Here is a 16,541-nt window from a genome sequence, read left to right on the forward strand (position 1 = left end):
CTTTTCTATCTTCTGTTTCTATCCTTGTTTCCTCCTCCTCTGTCTTTGCCATTCCTGCCATTCTAATTTAAACTCTCCCTGACAGCACTAGCAAACCATGCACCACCCCCCCGAGAACTTTGGTCCCAGTCCTGCCGAGATGCAACTCGTCCTGTTTGTATTGGTCCCACCTTCCCTAGAACCGGTCCCAATGTCCCAGGAATTTGAATCCCTTCCCTCTACACCATTTCTTCAGCCACGTATTCATCCGATATATCCTGTTATTTCTACTCTTGCTATCATGTGGCACTGGTAGTAATCCTGAGATTACTACCTTTGAGGTCCTACTTTTTAATTTATGTCCTAACTCTCTATATTCAGCTTGTAGGACCTCATCCCTTTTTTTACCTATGTCATTGGCACCAATATGCACCACGACCATTGGCTGTTTGCCCTCCCCCTTTATAATGCCCTGCAGCCTCTCCAAGATATCCTTGACCCTGGCACCAGGGAGGTAACATACCATCCTGGAGTCTCTTGCAGGCACAGAAACACCTGTCTATTCCCCTCTCTATAGAATACCCTATCAATATAGCCCTTACACTCCTCTTCCTCCCCTCTTGTGCAGCAGAACCACCCATAGTGCCATGGACTTGGCTCCTGCTGCTTTCCCTTGAGAAGTCCCCCCAACAGTATCCAAACCGATATATCAGTAAGAGAAGGGGACGGCCACAGCGGACTCCTGCATTACCTGCCTTCCTCCACTCTGCCTGATGGTCACCCTTTCTGCCTGTTCAGTCTTTACCTGCGGTATGACCACGGTGTGAACGTGCTGTCCACGACAATCTCAGCATCGTGGATGCCCCACAATGAATCCACCCGCAGCTCCAGCTCCAAAATGCATTTAGCTAGTAGCTGCAGCTGGACACACTTCCTGCACACATGGTTACGAGGGACACTGGAAGTGTCCATGACTTCACACATAGCGCAGGAGGAGCATACCACTGGTGCAAGCTCTGCTGGCATGACTTGCCTTCTTCCCTTCCGATTAAGCTGGTTAGTTACTCCCTTTAAAGAATATTAACTATGCTAGGGGCCTTATTCCACTCCAAATACTCCCGCTACAGTCCAAAGTCCTCACCTTATTTTGTTTAAGCTCAGCAGTTTAATTAGTAGAAAAAGTAGAAGCAGAAGTACTCCCCTGACCCTACTTACCAATCAGCTGCCTCCCCTGCATCATGTCACTTTTTGAATCATGACACCACTTCACATTCCGCCATCTGAAGGTCCTGAGGGTATGCCTCTCCTCTCTGGTCTAAAACTCACATTCTTCCAACCCCAACAGCAACTTTTAATTAATTGCTAAATTAAAGAAAGCCTAGACTTTAGATAGAATTTAACCCTTAATTTAACCCTTAAACTCCCTCAGACACTAATCTCCAAATAAAGCTCTCTGCTGCAGCCAAACCCAGCACTCCTGGGGCACTAAGAATGATATTAGGCTAAACTGGTGGCCAAGGGAAATAGTTTCATTCCAATAAAGTTATCCATCATGACAATATCATGAAAGAAGGCACCTAAATGAATCCCATTGTGCAAACAAGAGTGTTTTTGCATTGTCTTCCTCGTACTTCTACATGGTACTACTTATATGGCTGTTAGACTTGGAAAACGCTGGTTTATCTCTCTGCTCCATCGAATGAGATGCCCGTGGTACACGCCCTCTGGGTTGCAGTGCCTGCGAAGGCCCCACCATAGATTAGCGCACCTGCATCTGTGCATGGGCAGCCTCAGTCTTAGGGGTAGGCATAGCAATTGGGGCTATGTCAGAGGGGCTGAGGGGTCGGCTACAGACACGGGATTGTGGATGTGGGGGAGGGGGCCAGATGGTTTGGGGAGAGCCTCCACTGCCATTATCCCTGCCTCCCTCTGCCCTTTGAGGACCCCCCTGTACTTCCCTGCTAACCCAGAGTGGGCAACCACCAGGTTGGGTTTCCATGCTGCTCTGAGCCATCCCTGCATTGACTGATCAAACTGCTTATGGCTGCTGACATACTGTGGGGCCATTGCGCTGGCACTGCAGCCACTCCATGGACTGCCACATATGACTCTCCATGAGGGTGAGGGTGGCCACTCTTTCAATGGAGGAGGCGTGTGCTCATATGCCTGAGTCACCGCAGCACTCCTAGCATGGAAGGACTCCATTATTTTCTGCAGAAGGATGCGCACTGTCTTAGGAAACTCTGACAGATGCCCACACATCTCTCTTTGCTGCCCCGCAATAAACTGCTGTATATATGCACCAACCCAACCACCCTCAGCCCCCCGCCCCCTCACTTCCCCTGCCTCCCCGCACAAAGCTCAGCATGTCTTTCAAGCTGGGCATGATTGGAGCTGTTCTCAGTCCTCCAGCAGGCATTCTCACAGTCATCACTGCCCCTATCAACTGCTCCAGCTTACATATGAAATCCCCCTTGCCTTGTGCCACCCATTCTATCCACGAATGAGGCCCCATCAAAGTGAGTGTATCTGCGCTGCTGGAGGGCGCATATGACACGTGTTGGTGTATCGTCAAAGTGCTGCTCTTCCTCAGTGATCTCTGGCATTGCCCGTTTTGGAGAGAGGAAACCTCAGTTAATGAAGAACATAGGCAATAGTGGTTTCAGACCCTTACATGCTGCTGATCTTGAACTATATACTTATGGATACCATTGTCCAACTGGAGAAGCTGCTCATATTTATTTCAATTATTAATATGTCATTCTTTCACTCGCTGCTCTTCAATCTCCCCTCAGCAAAGGCCTTGCCTGCAGCCATCCTTCCAATCTGTGGGGCTTCTTCCTCCATTGGCATCAGGATTGCCAGTAAGTGCACTCCACCCCAGTTTGACGCCCCTCCTGGACAGAGTACATAGGGAGAGGCTGTTCCCGCTCGTAAAAGGATCAAGAGCGAGAGCGCACAGATCCAAAGTGACTCGCAAAAGAAGCAAATGTGATGTGAGAAAAGACTTTTTCACACAATGAGTGGTTCGGCTCTGGAATACACTCCCTGGGAATGTGGTGAAGGCAGGTTCAATCGAGGCATTCAAGAGGGCATTAGATGATTAATGAATAGAAACAATGTGCAAGGGTACAGGGAAAAGGCAGGGCAATGGCACTAGGCCATAATGCTCATTTGGAAAGCTGGTGCAGACACGATGGGCTGTATGGCCTCCTTCTATGCCATTAAAATTCTGTGATTCTCTCCTGGGAGTTATCCACTCTCTTACCTTGCATGAGAAAAAGAAGAGTAGGAATATGAAGGTTCCATGTGTGGATTATAAGACACTTCCACATTTGATGGAATTCACTTTGGAATGAGGCACAAGGTCATCATTTTAGGGCTGAATGAGAGTGTTGCTGGTGTATATGAAGGACGACAAAGGGAGTCATTCCCCAGTGTCGATGCAGAGTGCCTAATCCTGCATGGAGGACTGCTAAGAAGATGAGAGTGTCATGGCTGATAGTTGCAGGGCACTCAGCTTGCCAGTCCTCGAGAGGTCATTGAAGTACTTCCTGCACTATATACAGATCATATTCATGACACTGCAGCTGCTGATCCCCTCAGCTACCCGCAGCCATACCTACTTGGTCCAGCTGGCTGGCTTCCTTCTCCCATCATCTGGAAACTTGCCTCCGTACTTTCACTCCAACATGGAGGCATCAGTGAAACATAGTGCAGCCGTTCGCCAATGCACTTCCCTATCCTGCAGATGTTGCTTCCCCAAATCTATTCATCATTGATCTTACTGCAGCCACTGTGACTTTTAAATCTTGCATCATTAATGCTTCTGACTCGTCATCCTGCCCACCATCCGTAGCTGGACAACAATCCCAGAGGCAGGTTCCTATTTGGATGCCTTCCTGATGGTTGCACTGGAGGACCCACCAAATGCGTGTTCAGATTTTCAACCAGGAAATGATTGCATTGCCTGTGAAAAGACTAAGTTGGCAAGATTCTGCTTCAACTGAGAGCCACCCCCCTGCCCTTGGTGCAACAGCCCTCCTCTGCAACGTCCACCCACCTGTGGCCTAGGACCCAGCAATGATCCTAGGCCTCAGGTGGGTCTTGTACTGGCAGCAGCCACTGTCCCCACCCAGTGGCTCTGCCATTCGATAGAGCTTCCGTCTTCTGATTGACCAGCAACTCTCGACAGTCTGTCGCTGGGGTCCTTGATCCCAGGGAAGGCCTACTGCTGGCCTATCAAGTGGCTGAGTGGAAGAAGGTGCAACAGGCTCTCCTGAAAAGAGGCGATGTGAGGCTCTTGCAGGCTCTCCAGCAGGTGGCCAAGACCCCTGTTGCCTCCAGAAGATTCCACCCATCACCTTATGATTGTGGAAGCAAATAAGGAATAAGTAGTAATGCAAAGTCAGACAAGGAGAGATTGTGGGATACATTGCTGAAGAAGATCAATCAGACAGGATGAGGCCTAAGATGACAACTGAGGACAAGAATGATGTTCTTTAAAAATTGAGGTTGAGATAAGTGGCAGTCAGGAGCTCAATGAGGAAAGCATTTAGAAATGAAACGGACTGGTCCAAATCATGATTAATGGAGCTTTGATATCAGTCCTGAGAAAGTATCAAAGTGCATTACTGGACTTCGTGGATCATTGGGTATGACACAGGATATTGGGCCATGATAGAACTAGGGGTGATAGCCTCAGGATAAGGGGATCAATCATTTAGGGCTGAGATGAGGAGACATTTCTTCACTGGGAGGGTTGTGAATCTTATAATTCTCTAGCCCTGAGGGTTGCTGATGCTCATTCGCTGATTGTATTAGATCAAGAGGTTATTGGGCACTGGGGGAATGGATGGATGCGAGGACAGGGCGGGAAAGTGGAATTGATGTAAAAAGTTCAGCCATGATCTCATTCAATGGTGGAGCCAGTTTGATCAGCCATATGGCCTACCGCTGCTCCTATTTGTTTATGTTCTTATAAAGAACCTCACAGGATATTGGTGTGTGATGTGGGAAGTCAACAGAAGGGTGTTAATTGTGAAGGTGAGCTAGCAAAGAAGTCACCATCATCTGTTTAACATAGGAAACTCTAGCTGGTTGTTTAAACATCACAACAGAGCTCCTTACGCGCACCTTGGACTACATAATAAGCTGGAATGATTAAAACTGTCACCACCACTAAATCAAACAGAAAAGAGAATTTAGCTCTTACTTTTCTCTCTCTCGAGATGGTAGGCAGGTTTTTTGCCATCTCCACAGAAACTAAGTCTATTTTTAAAAACAAAACCCGGTGGAGGACAATTTCAAACCACAACAGTCAGAGGTTCCAAGTGTTCTGGAGCTGAAGGGCTACAAGATTCCGTAGCACAGGCAATCCCTCTCTTTCCCCCACCACCCCCCCAACTCTCCCCCTTCCCCCACTGTGAATGCTGAATTACACACAGCACATGGCATTGGGCAGTGCCATTGTGAAGTAGGCTTTTCCCTGTGTGGCGACATGTGAAATTGACAAACAGGGAGGAAACTACTTGATCCACCAAACCTGCCCCGCACCCATGATGTCAACTGCATCTTTGCTTGATCCTTCCTAGATTTCCAGTATCCACAGTATCTTGTTTTTTGTGTCATTATCGCAGCTCTTTGTGGGAGCTTGCTGTGCACAAAATTGGCTGCCATGTGTCCCGAAAGTGCTACATTAGCTAAGGTGCCTTTGAACATCTAGAGGACTTGAAAGACGATATGTAAATACATGCTCTTTCTTTACAGTGGGACGACGGCGGGGGGGTAAGTGGGCAGTCGAGAGGGGATGCACACTCGGACATCAGCAGACACTGAGAAACTTTGATGATCTATCATAGTATTGGGAGATATCCACAGTCCATGATTCACCTGTCCCTTCTCATTGCTGCCATTTCTGTTTTGTTCCGCATATCCAACCATGTTTGTTTTCTATTTCTTTCTTTTCCAGACATGCCCCCCTATTGTTTGAGCTTCTGTCAAAATAGAAAGAATTCTAAACTGTCGTTAGGCTTTTCGTAGGCTGTAAAGTATTTATCAGGTGTATTTGATAGTTAAAATCTGTTTTAAATGTAAAGATTCCCAATAAAAACAAACTAGATTTGTTTTCCTCACCAATTCACTCTCTTGACCAGAAACCACTGGGTAAAATTTCATGGGCGCCTGCAGCCCTCCTGTATCTTCATCAATTGGCCACTTTTCATTTGTGAGCGTTGATGTGATGCTCACTAATGAGAGACATTACAGCCAAATCAAATCCTGTCCTCCAGCATCCAAAGCCTTGTTCCAGCTATAGTTCCTGGATCAGCGATCAGGAATGGGACATCCGTGGAATCTGAGGCAATTGTCCGCTGATATCAACATCATTCAGCAAAGGCCAAGATTCAAACCTGGGGCTATCCTGGCCCATGTAACTCAGCTCCTCTTTGGACAAGCTCTTTGTGTCATTGGCTCTAATTACAATTAAATAGCAGGAACGTCTTCTGCCAATGAAAGAACTGGCCGATGCTGAGGCGGTAGGAATTAATTTCAAATATAGTAGTGGCTTAGATTTTCAGGCGCACCCGTGGGAATTGCTTTTTAAATTTAATGTTTTTCAGATATGGGAAATGATAAAATGTAAGCGAAAATAAGATCCTTCCTGTCAGCTTCACAAATCCACATTGATGTCAGACACCTCTGCTTCACTCCAACAGACTATGTTCTGCATCTGGGTTGTCTTGTCAGTACTGGCATCTTTCATAACTTCATTGACTTTCTTCACAATGGAGTCAGCTTGGTTCTCTGTGTCTTGAACTAGAGCCAACAATTTCATTTGCATTATATCAGCATTTTCAAGGGCCAATTTTGCGAAGTTCGCTGCCTGAAGCTTTGCTTAATGAAGGCAGGGAAGGAGGAATCGGTTCCAGAGACCAGCGTGCCAGATTGGTGGCGTCCTTAACTTTTGGCCATTCATTTTAATTATTTTTCTTCACCCTTTGTTCTGCCTTCAATGTATTTATAATCTAAAGGAAAGGTAAAGAGAGACTTGCATTTGTATAGCACCCTTTACAACCTCAGGACGGCCCAAAGCGCTATACATCCAATGACCTGCTTTTGAAAAGTAATCACTGTTGTAATGTAGGACACATGACAAGCAATGTGGGCACAGACAGCAATGTGATAATCAGAGAATCATGGCATTATACAGCACAGAGAGAGCCATTAAGTCCACAATGCCTATACCGACTCTTTGACAGAGCTGTCCAATTAATCCCGCACCGCTGTTCGTTCCTAAAGCTTTTCTATTTTTTTCCCTTTAAGCTTTTGTCCAACTTGCTTGTGAAAGTTACCATCCAATATGCTTCCATCGCTCTTCCAGGAAGTGCATTCCAGATTACAACAACTGTGTAAAAAAGATGTCACCTCACATCATCACTGGTTCTTTTACCAACCGTCTTAAATCTATGCCCTTTGGCTATCGACACTTCTGTCATTGGAAACAGGTTCTCCTGATTTATTCTTATCAAATGTCCTCTTAATCTTTTCTGCTTTAAGGAGAACAAACTAGTTTTTCCTATGGCAAAATAATCATTCTTTAGTGATGTTGATTGATGATTAACTATTAAAATTATAGAATGGTTATAGCACAGAAGGAGGGAATTTGAGCCATCTTGTCTGTACCTGCTCTCACATAGTCGCACTCCCCCACCTTTTCCCCATAGCCCTGAAAATTTTTATGCTTCAGGTAATGATCCAATGCTCTTTTAAAAGCCATGATTGAATCTGCCTCCATCACAATCTCAGGCAGTGCTTTCCAGATCCTAACCCCTTGCTGTATGAAACATATTTTCCTCATATCGTTGTTGCTTTTTTTGCCAACCGCCTTAAATCTGGTTTGCAGATTTACCACCTCTGGTTTGCAACCCTTCCACCAATGGGAACAGTTTCACCTTATCTACTGTGTCCAGATCTCTTGTGACTTTGAGCACCTCTATCAAATCTCCTCTTCATCTTCTCTTCCCCAAGAAGAACAGTCCCAACTTCTCTATTCTATCTGCATAACTGAAATCAGGGCCATAATTTAACATCTCATTAAAACAAGATGGCACCATTAACATTGCAGCACCTCCTCTGTAATGCATTGGAGTATCAGCCTTGATTATGATTGCTTCAATTTAAGGATGCCTGAGCTTAAGTAACCATGCATTAAATGAGTAGGGCAAGCTAAGTAATTATGTTTAAAGGGTAACTCCCCATCAATCTAATTTACAAAAGTTCAATACATGTCTCTCCTACTTTCTCAGGATATCCTGGGGTACTCATTATTCTCCCATTAATATATATGCCACCCAGAGTTACTGCATCACAGAGTAATTTACAGAATTAACACAGAAACCAGTACTTGGGATCAGCTTAGAAACTGAGTAGAAATACCTGACTGATGAGGGCCACTTGCTGGGTATTACTATGTCCTCAGCTAGTTCCAGCGTGCTCTCATTTGCATCTTCAAGCAGGCAGAGAGGCACTGAGCAGAGATCAGTGTTTCATCAAAAGCATCAAGGGACAATCGAAGAATAGGCTCTCTATTCTCACACGCACCTTGGTGGCTTTGGAACTGATGCAAAAGCAGAGCATCTCATCTGTTGTTTCAGTTGCATTTGGGGTCTGGCATACCTGACAAGATCTGGATAAAGAAAAGTACAAAATAATTTTTCCAAAGGAATGAAGATTTAACGCAAAATGAAATTAAGGAGGATCAAGTCTTACAGTCTAGAGCAGAGATGTCTAAATAATTCCAGCAAATTTATACTACCCAGGTAAACTCTAATCCCTGCAAGTTTAAACAATCCTGCTAAATTCCAACAATCTCAATAAATTTAAACTGTTAATTTGCAAATTGGGTTGTGGGAATGTGTTCATATCTATTTAGTGATTCTGAATTCATTTCTAACTATCAGTGGGGGTTGGCTGGTAGTGATGGAATAACCAAACCTGTTACTTTGATCTCTGGACAGCATAGCATGTCATTCTGTAGCCCAACAGGTCCAGAGAGAAAAAGTTGAAGCAGTTCCTCATCAAGGGTTTTCATAAAGGGAATCTAGAATACTGATTCAGAGTAGGGCCAGATGGCTGAGAAGAAGAAACTTATATGGTTTTTATATTCATTCATGGGATGTAGGCACCACTGGCTGGGCCAACATTTATTGCCCATCCCTAATTGCCCTTGAGAGCTGAGTGGCTTGCTAGGCCATTTAAGAGTCAGCCACATTGCTGTGGGTCTGGAGTCACATGTAGGCCAGACCAGATAAGAACAGCAAATTCCCTTCATTAGTGATACAGGTGGGTTTTTACAACAATTGACAATTTCACAATCATCGTCAGACTACTATTTCCCGATTTTTTTTATTGAATTCAAATGGTGGGATTTGAACTTGGGTCCCCAGAGCATTACCCTGGGTCTCTGGATTACTAGGCCAGTGACAATGCCACTATGCCACCAGCTCCCCTATTGCTATGTGTGTAGCACTTTAGCAATATTAAGACCGCCCAAGCACTACAAAGTCAATTAATTATTTTTGAAGTGTAGTCATAGGAACATAAGGAATAGGAGTAGGCCATTTTGTCCCCCAAGCCATTTAATAAGATCATGGATGATCTTGGCTTCAACTCCACTTTCCTGCTGCCCCCCAATCTTCCTTGTAGATCAAAAATCTGTCCAACCCATCCTTGAATATATTCAATGACCCAGTCTCCACTGTTCTCTGGGGTAGAAAATTCCAAAGATTAATGACCCTCTGAGGGAAGAAATTCCTCCTTCTCCCCAATTTACATGGGAGACCCCTTATTTTTAAACTGTGCCCCCTAGTTCTAGATTCCACCATGAGGGGAAATATCCTCTCAGCATCTACCCTGTCAAATCCCCTCAGAATCTTATATGAAATCACCATTAACCACTATTATTTTGAATGCAAACATGGTAGCTAATTTCCATCTAGCAATATCACACAAACAGCCATGAGATAATCTAATTTTGATGGTATTAGCTGAGAGAATAATGTTGACTAAGGACATCAGGACCATCTTCTCTTCAAATAGTTCCATGGTCCACATGAACAAGCAGAATGTTTCATGTGAGAGAGATGTCCAGAGGATAAATACATTTTTTCTAACAGGAAGTGGGAATTGTGATAATCGCTTAAGCAAAGTAGCAGAGATGGAGACATTAGGAGATGGAAAACAAATATAGCTGGAGATTGACAGATGAGTTTGACTGCCAAATGACAGTTTCTGGTCCTTGACTTCTTATTTTCTTATGGCTTTTAAAAGAAGAAGATAAAGCAGGAACGAATTGTCGTTTATGAAAATGTCCCTGCTTTACATCAGGATTTGTCACAATCAGCAAGCATTATATCAGCCAGTAGATGGCGATAAAAGTCCAGAGTTACACTAAAACCTGCCTGGGATTCATCTTTCTATCTCAATTACACACTGTATATTAGATGGGTTAAATTCAGGAAAGGTTTATGCAGGGCCAGAGTTTAACTGCCTGATGCACAATAGAGGTTAGTGAAATGTAATCGGGACCTCCCAATCACTGTTTTTAATGCAATCTATGCTTCACTTTCCGCTATTTCTTTTACTGGCTTCTTCCCACTGCTCTCTGGAGCATGAAAACACATCAAGAAAAGGTTGGCCAAAATTATACTGTTCAGATTTGAAAGAATGGTGAATACAATACCTGGCTGAGGCTGGAGTGCTGCAATTTTTCTCCTAAGCTGCCACTAATGCAGTGCTGAAATCAGTCCAAAAGTGGCACATGGTAGAAGGCTGGAGTGACAACCTCTGAGTGATTTCCCTCACTCCTCACTGGGAAGAATGCGGTCTTCAATCAGCACCTCGCAGCAACAGAACAGGAGATATGAAGACCTCACTATATGGGTGACTCATGGGATGGGGAGGTGCACCTCACCATTCTTGCAGTAACATGCTGCTCATGTTTTTTTTTATTAAAAAGGGTGAGGGACAAATGGCTTTTTGTGCCAAGGATGGTATCATTGTCCAGATCCTGCTACCACCAGGACTAATAATTCTTCGTTCAACCTACATGACGTCAAAGGGAGATCTTTTTCAAGTCCATTTGGTGTCTGGCACTGCAGGTGGCAGCAGCCATCAGCTCTCTCTCATGTGTGCCTGTTCTTCCAGGACAGTGGCTATAGGCAGGCTGAGCAGAGATGAACCGCACAAGCATGCTCAGTACTGTCTACACCCAACCTGCACAACACCTACTTTCCAGCAGGGGTAAAAGTTGAAACACAAAATTTTTAAGGGGCTTGATAGGGTAGATTCTGAGAAAATCTTTCCCTTGACAGGGAGTCTAGAACACAGGGTCACAGTTTTCGAATAAGAGGTCAGCCATTTAGGACTGAGATGAGGAGAAATTTCTTCAATAAAATGATTGTGAATCTTCGGAATTCTCTGCCACAGGGAGCCGTGGATGTTCAGTCACTGAGTATGTTCAAGACAGAGGTTGCTAGATTTTTGGTACTAAGGGAATTAGGGAAATGTGGTCTGTGTGGCCATTGGAGTCAAGAACATAAGGTCATAATAACTAGGAGCTGGAGTAGATCATTCAGCTCCTTGTGCCTCCTCCACCATAGGTGATCTGATTGTGGCCTTAACTCCACTTTCCTGTCTGCCCCCCATAACCCTTGACTCCCTTGTTGATCGATAATCTGCCTAATTTAGCCTTGAATTCAATTACCCAGCCTCCACTGCTCTCTGCGGAAGAGAATTCCAAAGAATAATGACCTTCAGAGAGAAGAAAATCCTTCTTATCTCTGTTTTAAATAGGAGACTTTAAATAGGAGACCTCTCATTTTTAAACTGTGCCCCCAGTTCTATATCCCCATGAGAGGAAACATCCTCTCAGCATCTACCCTATCAAGCCCTCTAAGAACCTTATAAGTTTCGATAAGATCACCTCTCATTCTTTTAAACTCCAGTGAATATAGGCTCAACCTGCCCAACATTTCCTCATAAGACAACCCCTTCATCCCAGGAATCAGCCTAGTGAATTTTCTCCAAACTGCTTCCACTGCAAGCATATCCCTCCTTACGTCAGGAGATCAAAATTGTACACAGTACTCTAAGCATAGTCTCACCAATGCTTTGTGCAATTGTAGCAAGACTACCCTACTTGCAATAAAGACCAATATTCCATTTGTCTTCCTTGCTGTACCTGCATGCTAGCTTTTTGTGATTCATGTATGAGGACACCCAGATCCCTTTGAACTACAGTGTCCTGCAATCTCTCTCTATTTAAATAACTGTAAATAATATTCTGCTTTTTTATTCTTCCCATCAAAATGGAAAACCTCACATTTTCCCACAATATACTCCATCTGCCAAATTTTTGCCCACTCACTTAACCTGTCTATATGCCTTAGCAGACTCTGTATCCTCCTCACAACTTTCTTTCTTACCTAAAGTAATAGCAAAATACTGTGGATGCTGAAAATCTGAAATAAAAATAGAAAATGCTGGAAAAACTCAGCAGGAAGGTATTATTAGGGGAAATGTAAAACAGACCCATGACAGGAAGGAATAGAGGGCAGAATTGTCCCAGATTTGCACTAAGTGCAATAGGAGGCGGGTAAAATGACGTTTCACCGGCTGGCTGCAACGGCGGCTTCTCACACCGTATTGTCCCAAACCCGCTACATTAATTAATTTCCATGGCAGACGGGCTCCGATTCACCTGCCACACTGTCACCTCGCTGCTTCATCACGCCAGGCGCCACATTTAAAGCACCTCTCAGTGCTTCCAGCTTCCCGCTGCACAGAAGACATGGCCCTGAAAGGCAAGAAGACTGCAGACCCCAGGTTTAGTGACACATCCCTTGAGTGCCTGTTGGATGCTGTGGAGGCCCACCATGATGTTCTCTACCCCCGCTTTGGCCACAAGTGGGGCAGCAATATTACCACTCCAGTTTGGCCGGCAATGGTAGTGGGGACCTGTGCTAATGCTGCACCGAAGAGGTTGGCCATTCAATGCAGATAGAGGATGAATGATCTCATCTGTGCAGCCAGGGTATGGCAACCATCTCATCACTCTAAACTCACACACTCAAGCCCATCATACATTCACTGGCATCTCACTCACTGCCAGCTCAAAGGACATCACCACTCACTCTTTCACCCATCACACCCTTACATCTCCATCTGGCCCCATCTCCTCTGGAGACTGCCTCCTCAGCCCTCACCATCTTGAGGCCAATTGCACAGATCAACTTGTTCCCTCGCGCACACCCTGGAATACCCCTCTTCCCCAGTACAGCCTTCACCCTGCAGCCTCTTCCCTTGCCTGAGGCCATTTCTCCCTCTACCACAAAGCAAACCCTAGCCCTGCAGCCTACAAAACCACCCCCACCTAAAAACTAGAGACTTGGTAGGTAGAGACCTGCCCGCGAGCCCCCTAAAATTTCTGTGGTGCTGTCTGCTGGAGCTGATGACTCTAAGGGCTGCCCAAAGCAACGTAGGAAAACAAACCTCAAAGTCCCGAGTGAAGTTCAGCTCGCCAGGTGCACGTCGCTTATGTGCAGTTGTGAAACACGTCGGTGTGAAATCATGCCGACGTGGCTGGATGATCCAGCGTGACAGGATGAGTCCGGCAGGCTAGCCTTATAATGATATGCAGGTTTATTGCACTGAGGTTCCCGACGTCTGATGGTGGGAAACGAAGCCCTCCATAGGAGGGCTGAACAGACGATCGCAAACAGGTTTCACGACGTTGTGAAACCGATTTTTGGCCTTCTCGCCATATTGTCCGCTCACGCCACTGAGCAAACCCAATGCCAGCGGACACAGATGATTCCTCCCAGAGAGTACAAATCTAACAGTAAATCAACAGATGAAACTAGAGGTTATAAAAAGAATAAAAGGATAAAACTAAAGGCTCTGTATCTGAATGATGAAGCATTCGAAACAAAACAGATGAACTGAGAGCGAGCATAGAAATAAATAAAGACAATTTGTTAGCCATTACAGTGACATATCTGCAGGAGGACAGAGATTGGGACCAGAACAATGAAGGAGACAGGACATTTAGGAAGGACAGGAAGTGAGGAAGGGAGACTCTGAAAGTTAATGATGGTATTAGCACAATAGAGAGGGATGACCTAAGTTCAGGAAACCAGAATGTAGAAACGGTTTGGGTAGAGATGAGAAATGGTGAAGGCAAGAAGTCACTTGTGGGAGCCGTGTACAGGCCCCCTAACAGTAACCACATGGTAGGGTTGAGTATAAAGGAAGAAATAATGGGAGATTGTCAGAAAGGCACGGCGATAATCATGGGAGATTTTAAAGTCAGAATGGCAAAGGTAACCTAGATGAGGAGTTCATAGAATGCTCCAGGATAGTTACTTAGAACAGCATGTTCTGGAGCCAACCAGAAAGTAGGTTATGCTAGACCTGGTATTGTGCAAGGAGACGGGTTTAATTAATAATCTCATATTGAAGGCGCTCCAAGGTAGCAGCGATCATAATATGATTGAATTTTGCATTCAGTTTGAGGAAGAGAGGAGTGGGTCCGAGACCGTGGGCGGAATCATCTGTACCCACTGGCATCGGGTGTGTTCAGTGGCGTGAGCAGACAATATGGCGAGAAGGCCAAAAATCAGTTTCACGACGTTGTGAAACCAGTTTGCGATTGTTTGCTCAGTCCATCGATGGCGGTCCTCATTCCCCGCCATCGGACGTTGGGAACCTCAGTGTAATACATCAGCATATCATTATAAGACCAGCCCTCAGACTCATGCCCATCCGCTGGATCGTCTGCTCATGTTAGCGGGAAAACACGCCGGTGCAGAATACTTCTTGACAAATGTGACGTGCAGAAGTCGGAACTTGCCGCCAGGGCCTTGCTCACATCGCGGACATCCGAGTAGCAGAAGATGCTGGAGCCCAACACCAACGGCACACTGAAGGAACGTCCATGGCATGCTGGGTGGATTCTCATGGACATGGCTCTGCTGTGAAGCAGATCACTGAAGTTGGAAAGTCACCATTGATGTTCACAACGGATGATGGTTGAGGGGGTGGGAGGGGAAGGTCTAGGATAGGCTGGGGGAGGAGGAGGTGTCGGGGGGTGAAGGGAGCAGGAATTAAGGTGCCGGGGGGTGAGTTGGGAGGGGGGGGGAGTGAAGGTGCTGGGGTGGGGTTGGACGTGGGAGGGAGTACAGGGGAGGAGGGGGTAATTGGTGAGAAGATGGCAACTGGGGAGGCAGGTGTAAGGGAAGGAGTTCGGAGTGGGTGAGGAGTGCAGAAAGGGGAGGGAATTCAGGGAGAGGAAAGAGTGCAGAGAGGGGAAGGAGTACGGGGTGATGAAGGAGTGCGGAGAGGGGAGAGAGTCTGGGAGGAGGAAGGACAGCGGAGATGGGAGGGACTAAGGGTGGAGGAAGAAGTAAGGGTGTCTGAGGGAGTCAGGAAGGGGGAGGGACTAAGTGTGGGTGGAGTCCTGGGAGGTGGGAGGGCTAAGGCTAGGGGGGAAGGGTTCGGGGGAGAAGGGGTCCGGAGGGAGGGATATCCAGGTAAATGTGCAAGGGAGGGGTCTGATGGGTCCATGACTGCCTCCTGGGGAATGAGCTGAGGGTGGCCGTGGTATGAGGGAATGGTGGGAATGACCGAGGGCAGAGTGAGGCGGTAGGGTGCGACGGTGCGGGTTCAACGGCTGCGGTAGAAGGGACTGCAAGGGTGTTTGGTGAGGACCCGGAGGCACACACAGACCCTGGGGTTGGGAAGGAGGAGGCCTTCTTCAGCTCTGAGTTAACGGCCAGAATTTTGATGTTGGCATGCCGGGGTGGGCCCGGCACTCCGACTCGTAAAATGATGTGCAGTGATGTCAGACATGCATCCCAATGTCAGTGCGTGTCATTTAGATATTACGTTTGGCAGGCGCGCGCCCGCCAAACTGTCAACGGCCTATTGAGGCCATTAAAAACTCAATTAAGGTAGCCATCAACACTGCCTGTCCAACCTTAAGGTTAGCGGGCAGGTGAAGAGCCCAAGCGGCCTTCTCGTTTTTCAGGAAACTTCATCCACGGGCGGGATGAGGCTTCCTGAAGGTTTGTTAAATAAATCAATAATTTTTCACAATTCATAAACATGTCCCAGCTCATGTGACACTGTCACATGAGGGGACATGTCAAAATAATTTTTAACTTTATTATTTCAGAACTTTTATTATGTACTTAATCTCACTGAGGCAGTTCCATGCATCAGGGAGATTTCTGTGCACTGTCGTGCACATGTGCGTAAGAGCACAGGCCCCGATTCTCCCTCCTCCCCCCACCCGCACAGGTAGCGCTGAGCGCTACCAGCCATGCATCACGCTGGGCAGGCCTTAATTGGCTCGCCCACGTAAAATGGTGGCGCGCAGCCGATCACGTGCCCACCTGCACTCACTCTCATCCGGCCCGCCCAACATACAGAAAATTCCCCCCAACGTTTCAAACCTGTATGACTAAGAGTCATATGTACTTGAAACATTAACTCTGTTTCTC

General features: G+C 46.1%; 1 protein-coding gene across 1 annotated transcript in view; it reads right to left on the bottom strand.

Annotated features, from left to right (window-relative positions):
* LOC144682283 (F-actin-capping protein subunit alpha-2-like) overlaps positions 1-5,922 on the bottom strand; it is a 40,119-nt gene extending 34,197 nt beyond the window's left edge. The window contains exon 1 of the mRNA XM_078544760.1: positions 5,872-5,922. Within this exon, the coding sequence (XP_078400886.1) occupies positions 5,872-5,922 (51 nt within the window). The remainder of the gene's footprint in view (positions 1-5,871) is intronic.
* Positions 5,923-16,541: the final 10,619 nt, after the last annotated feature.

Source organism: Cetorhinus maximus, chromosome 6 (genome assembly GCF_964194155.1).
Source record: "Cetorhinus maximus chromosome 6, sCetMax3.hap1.1, whole genome shotgun sequence".
NCBI classification, from domain to species: Eukaryota; Metazoa; Chordata; class Chondrichthyes; order Lamniformes; family Cetorhinidae; genus Cetorhinus; species Cetorhinus maximus.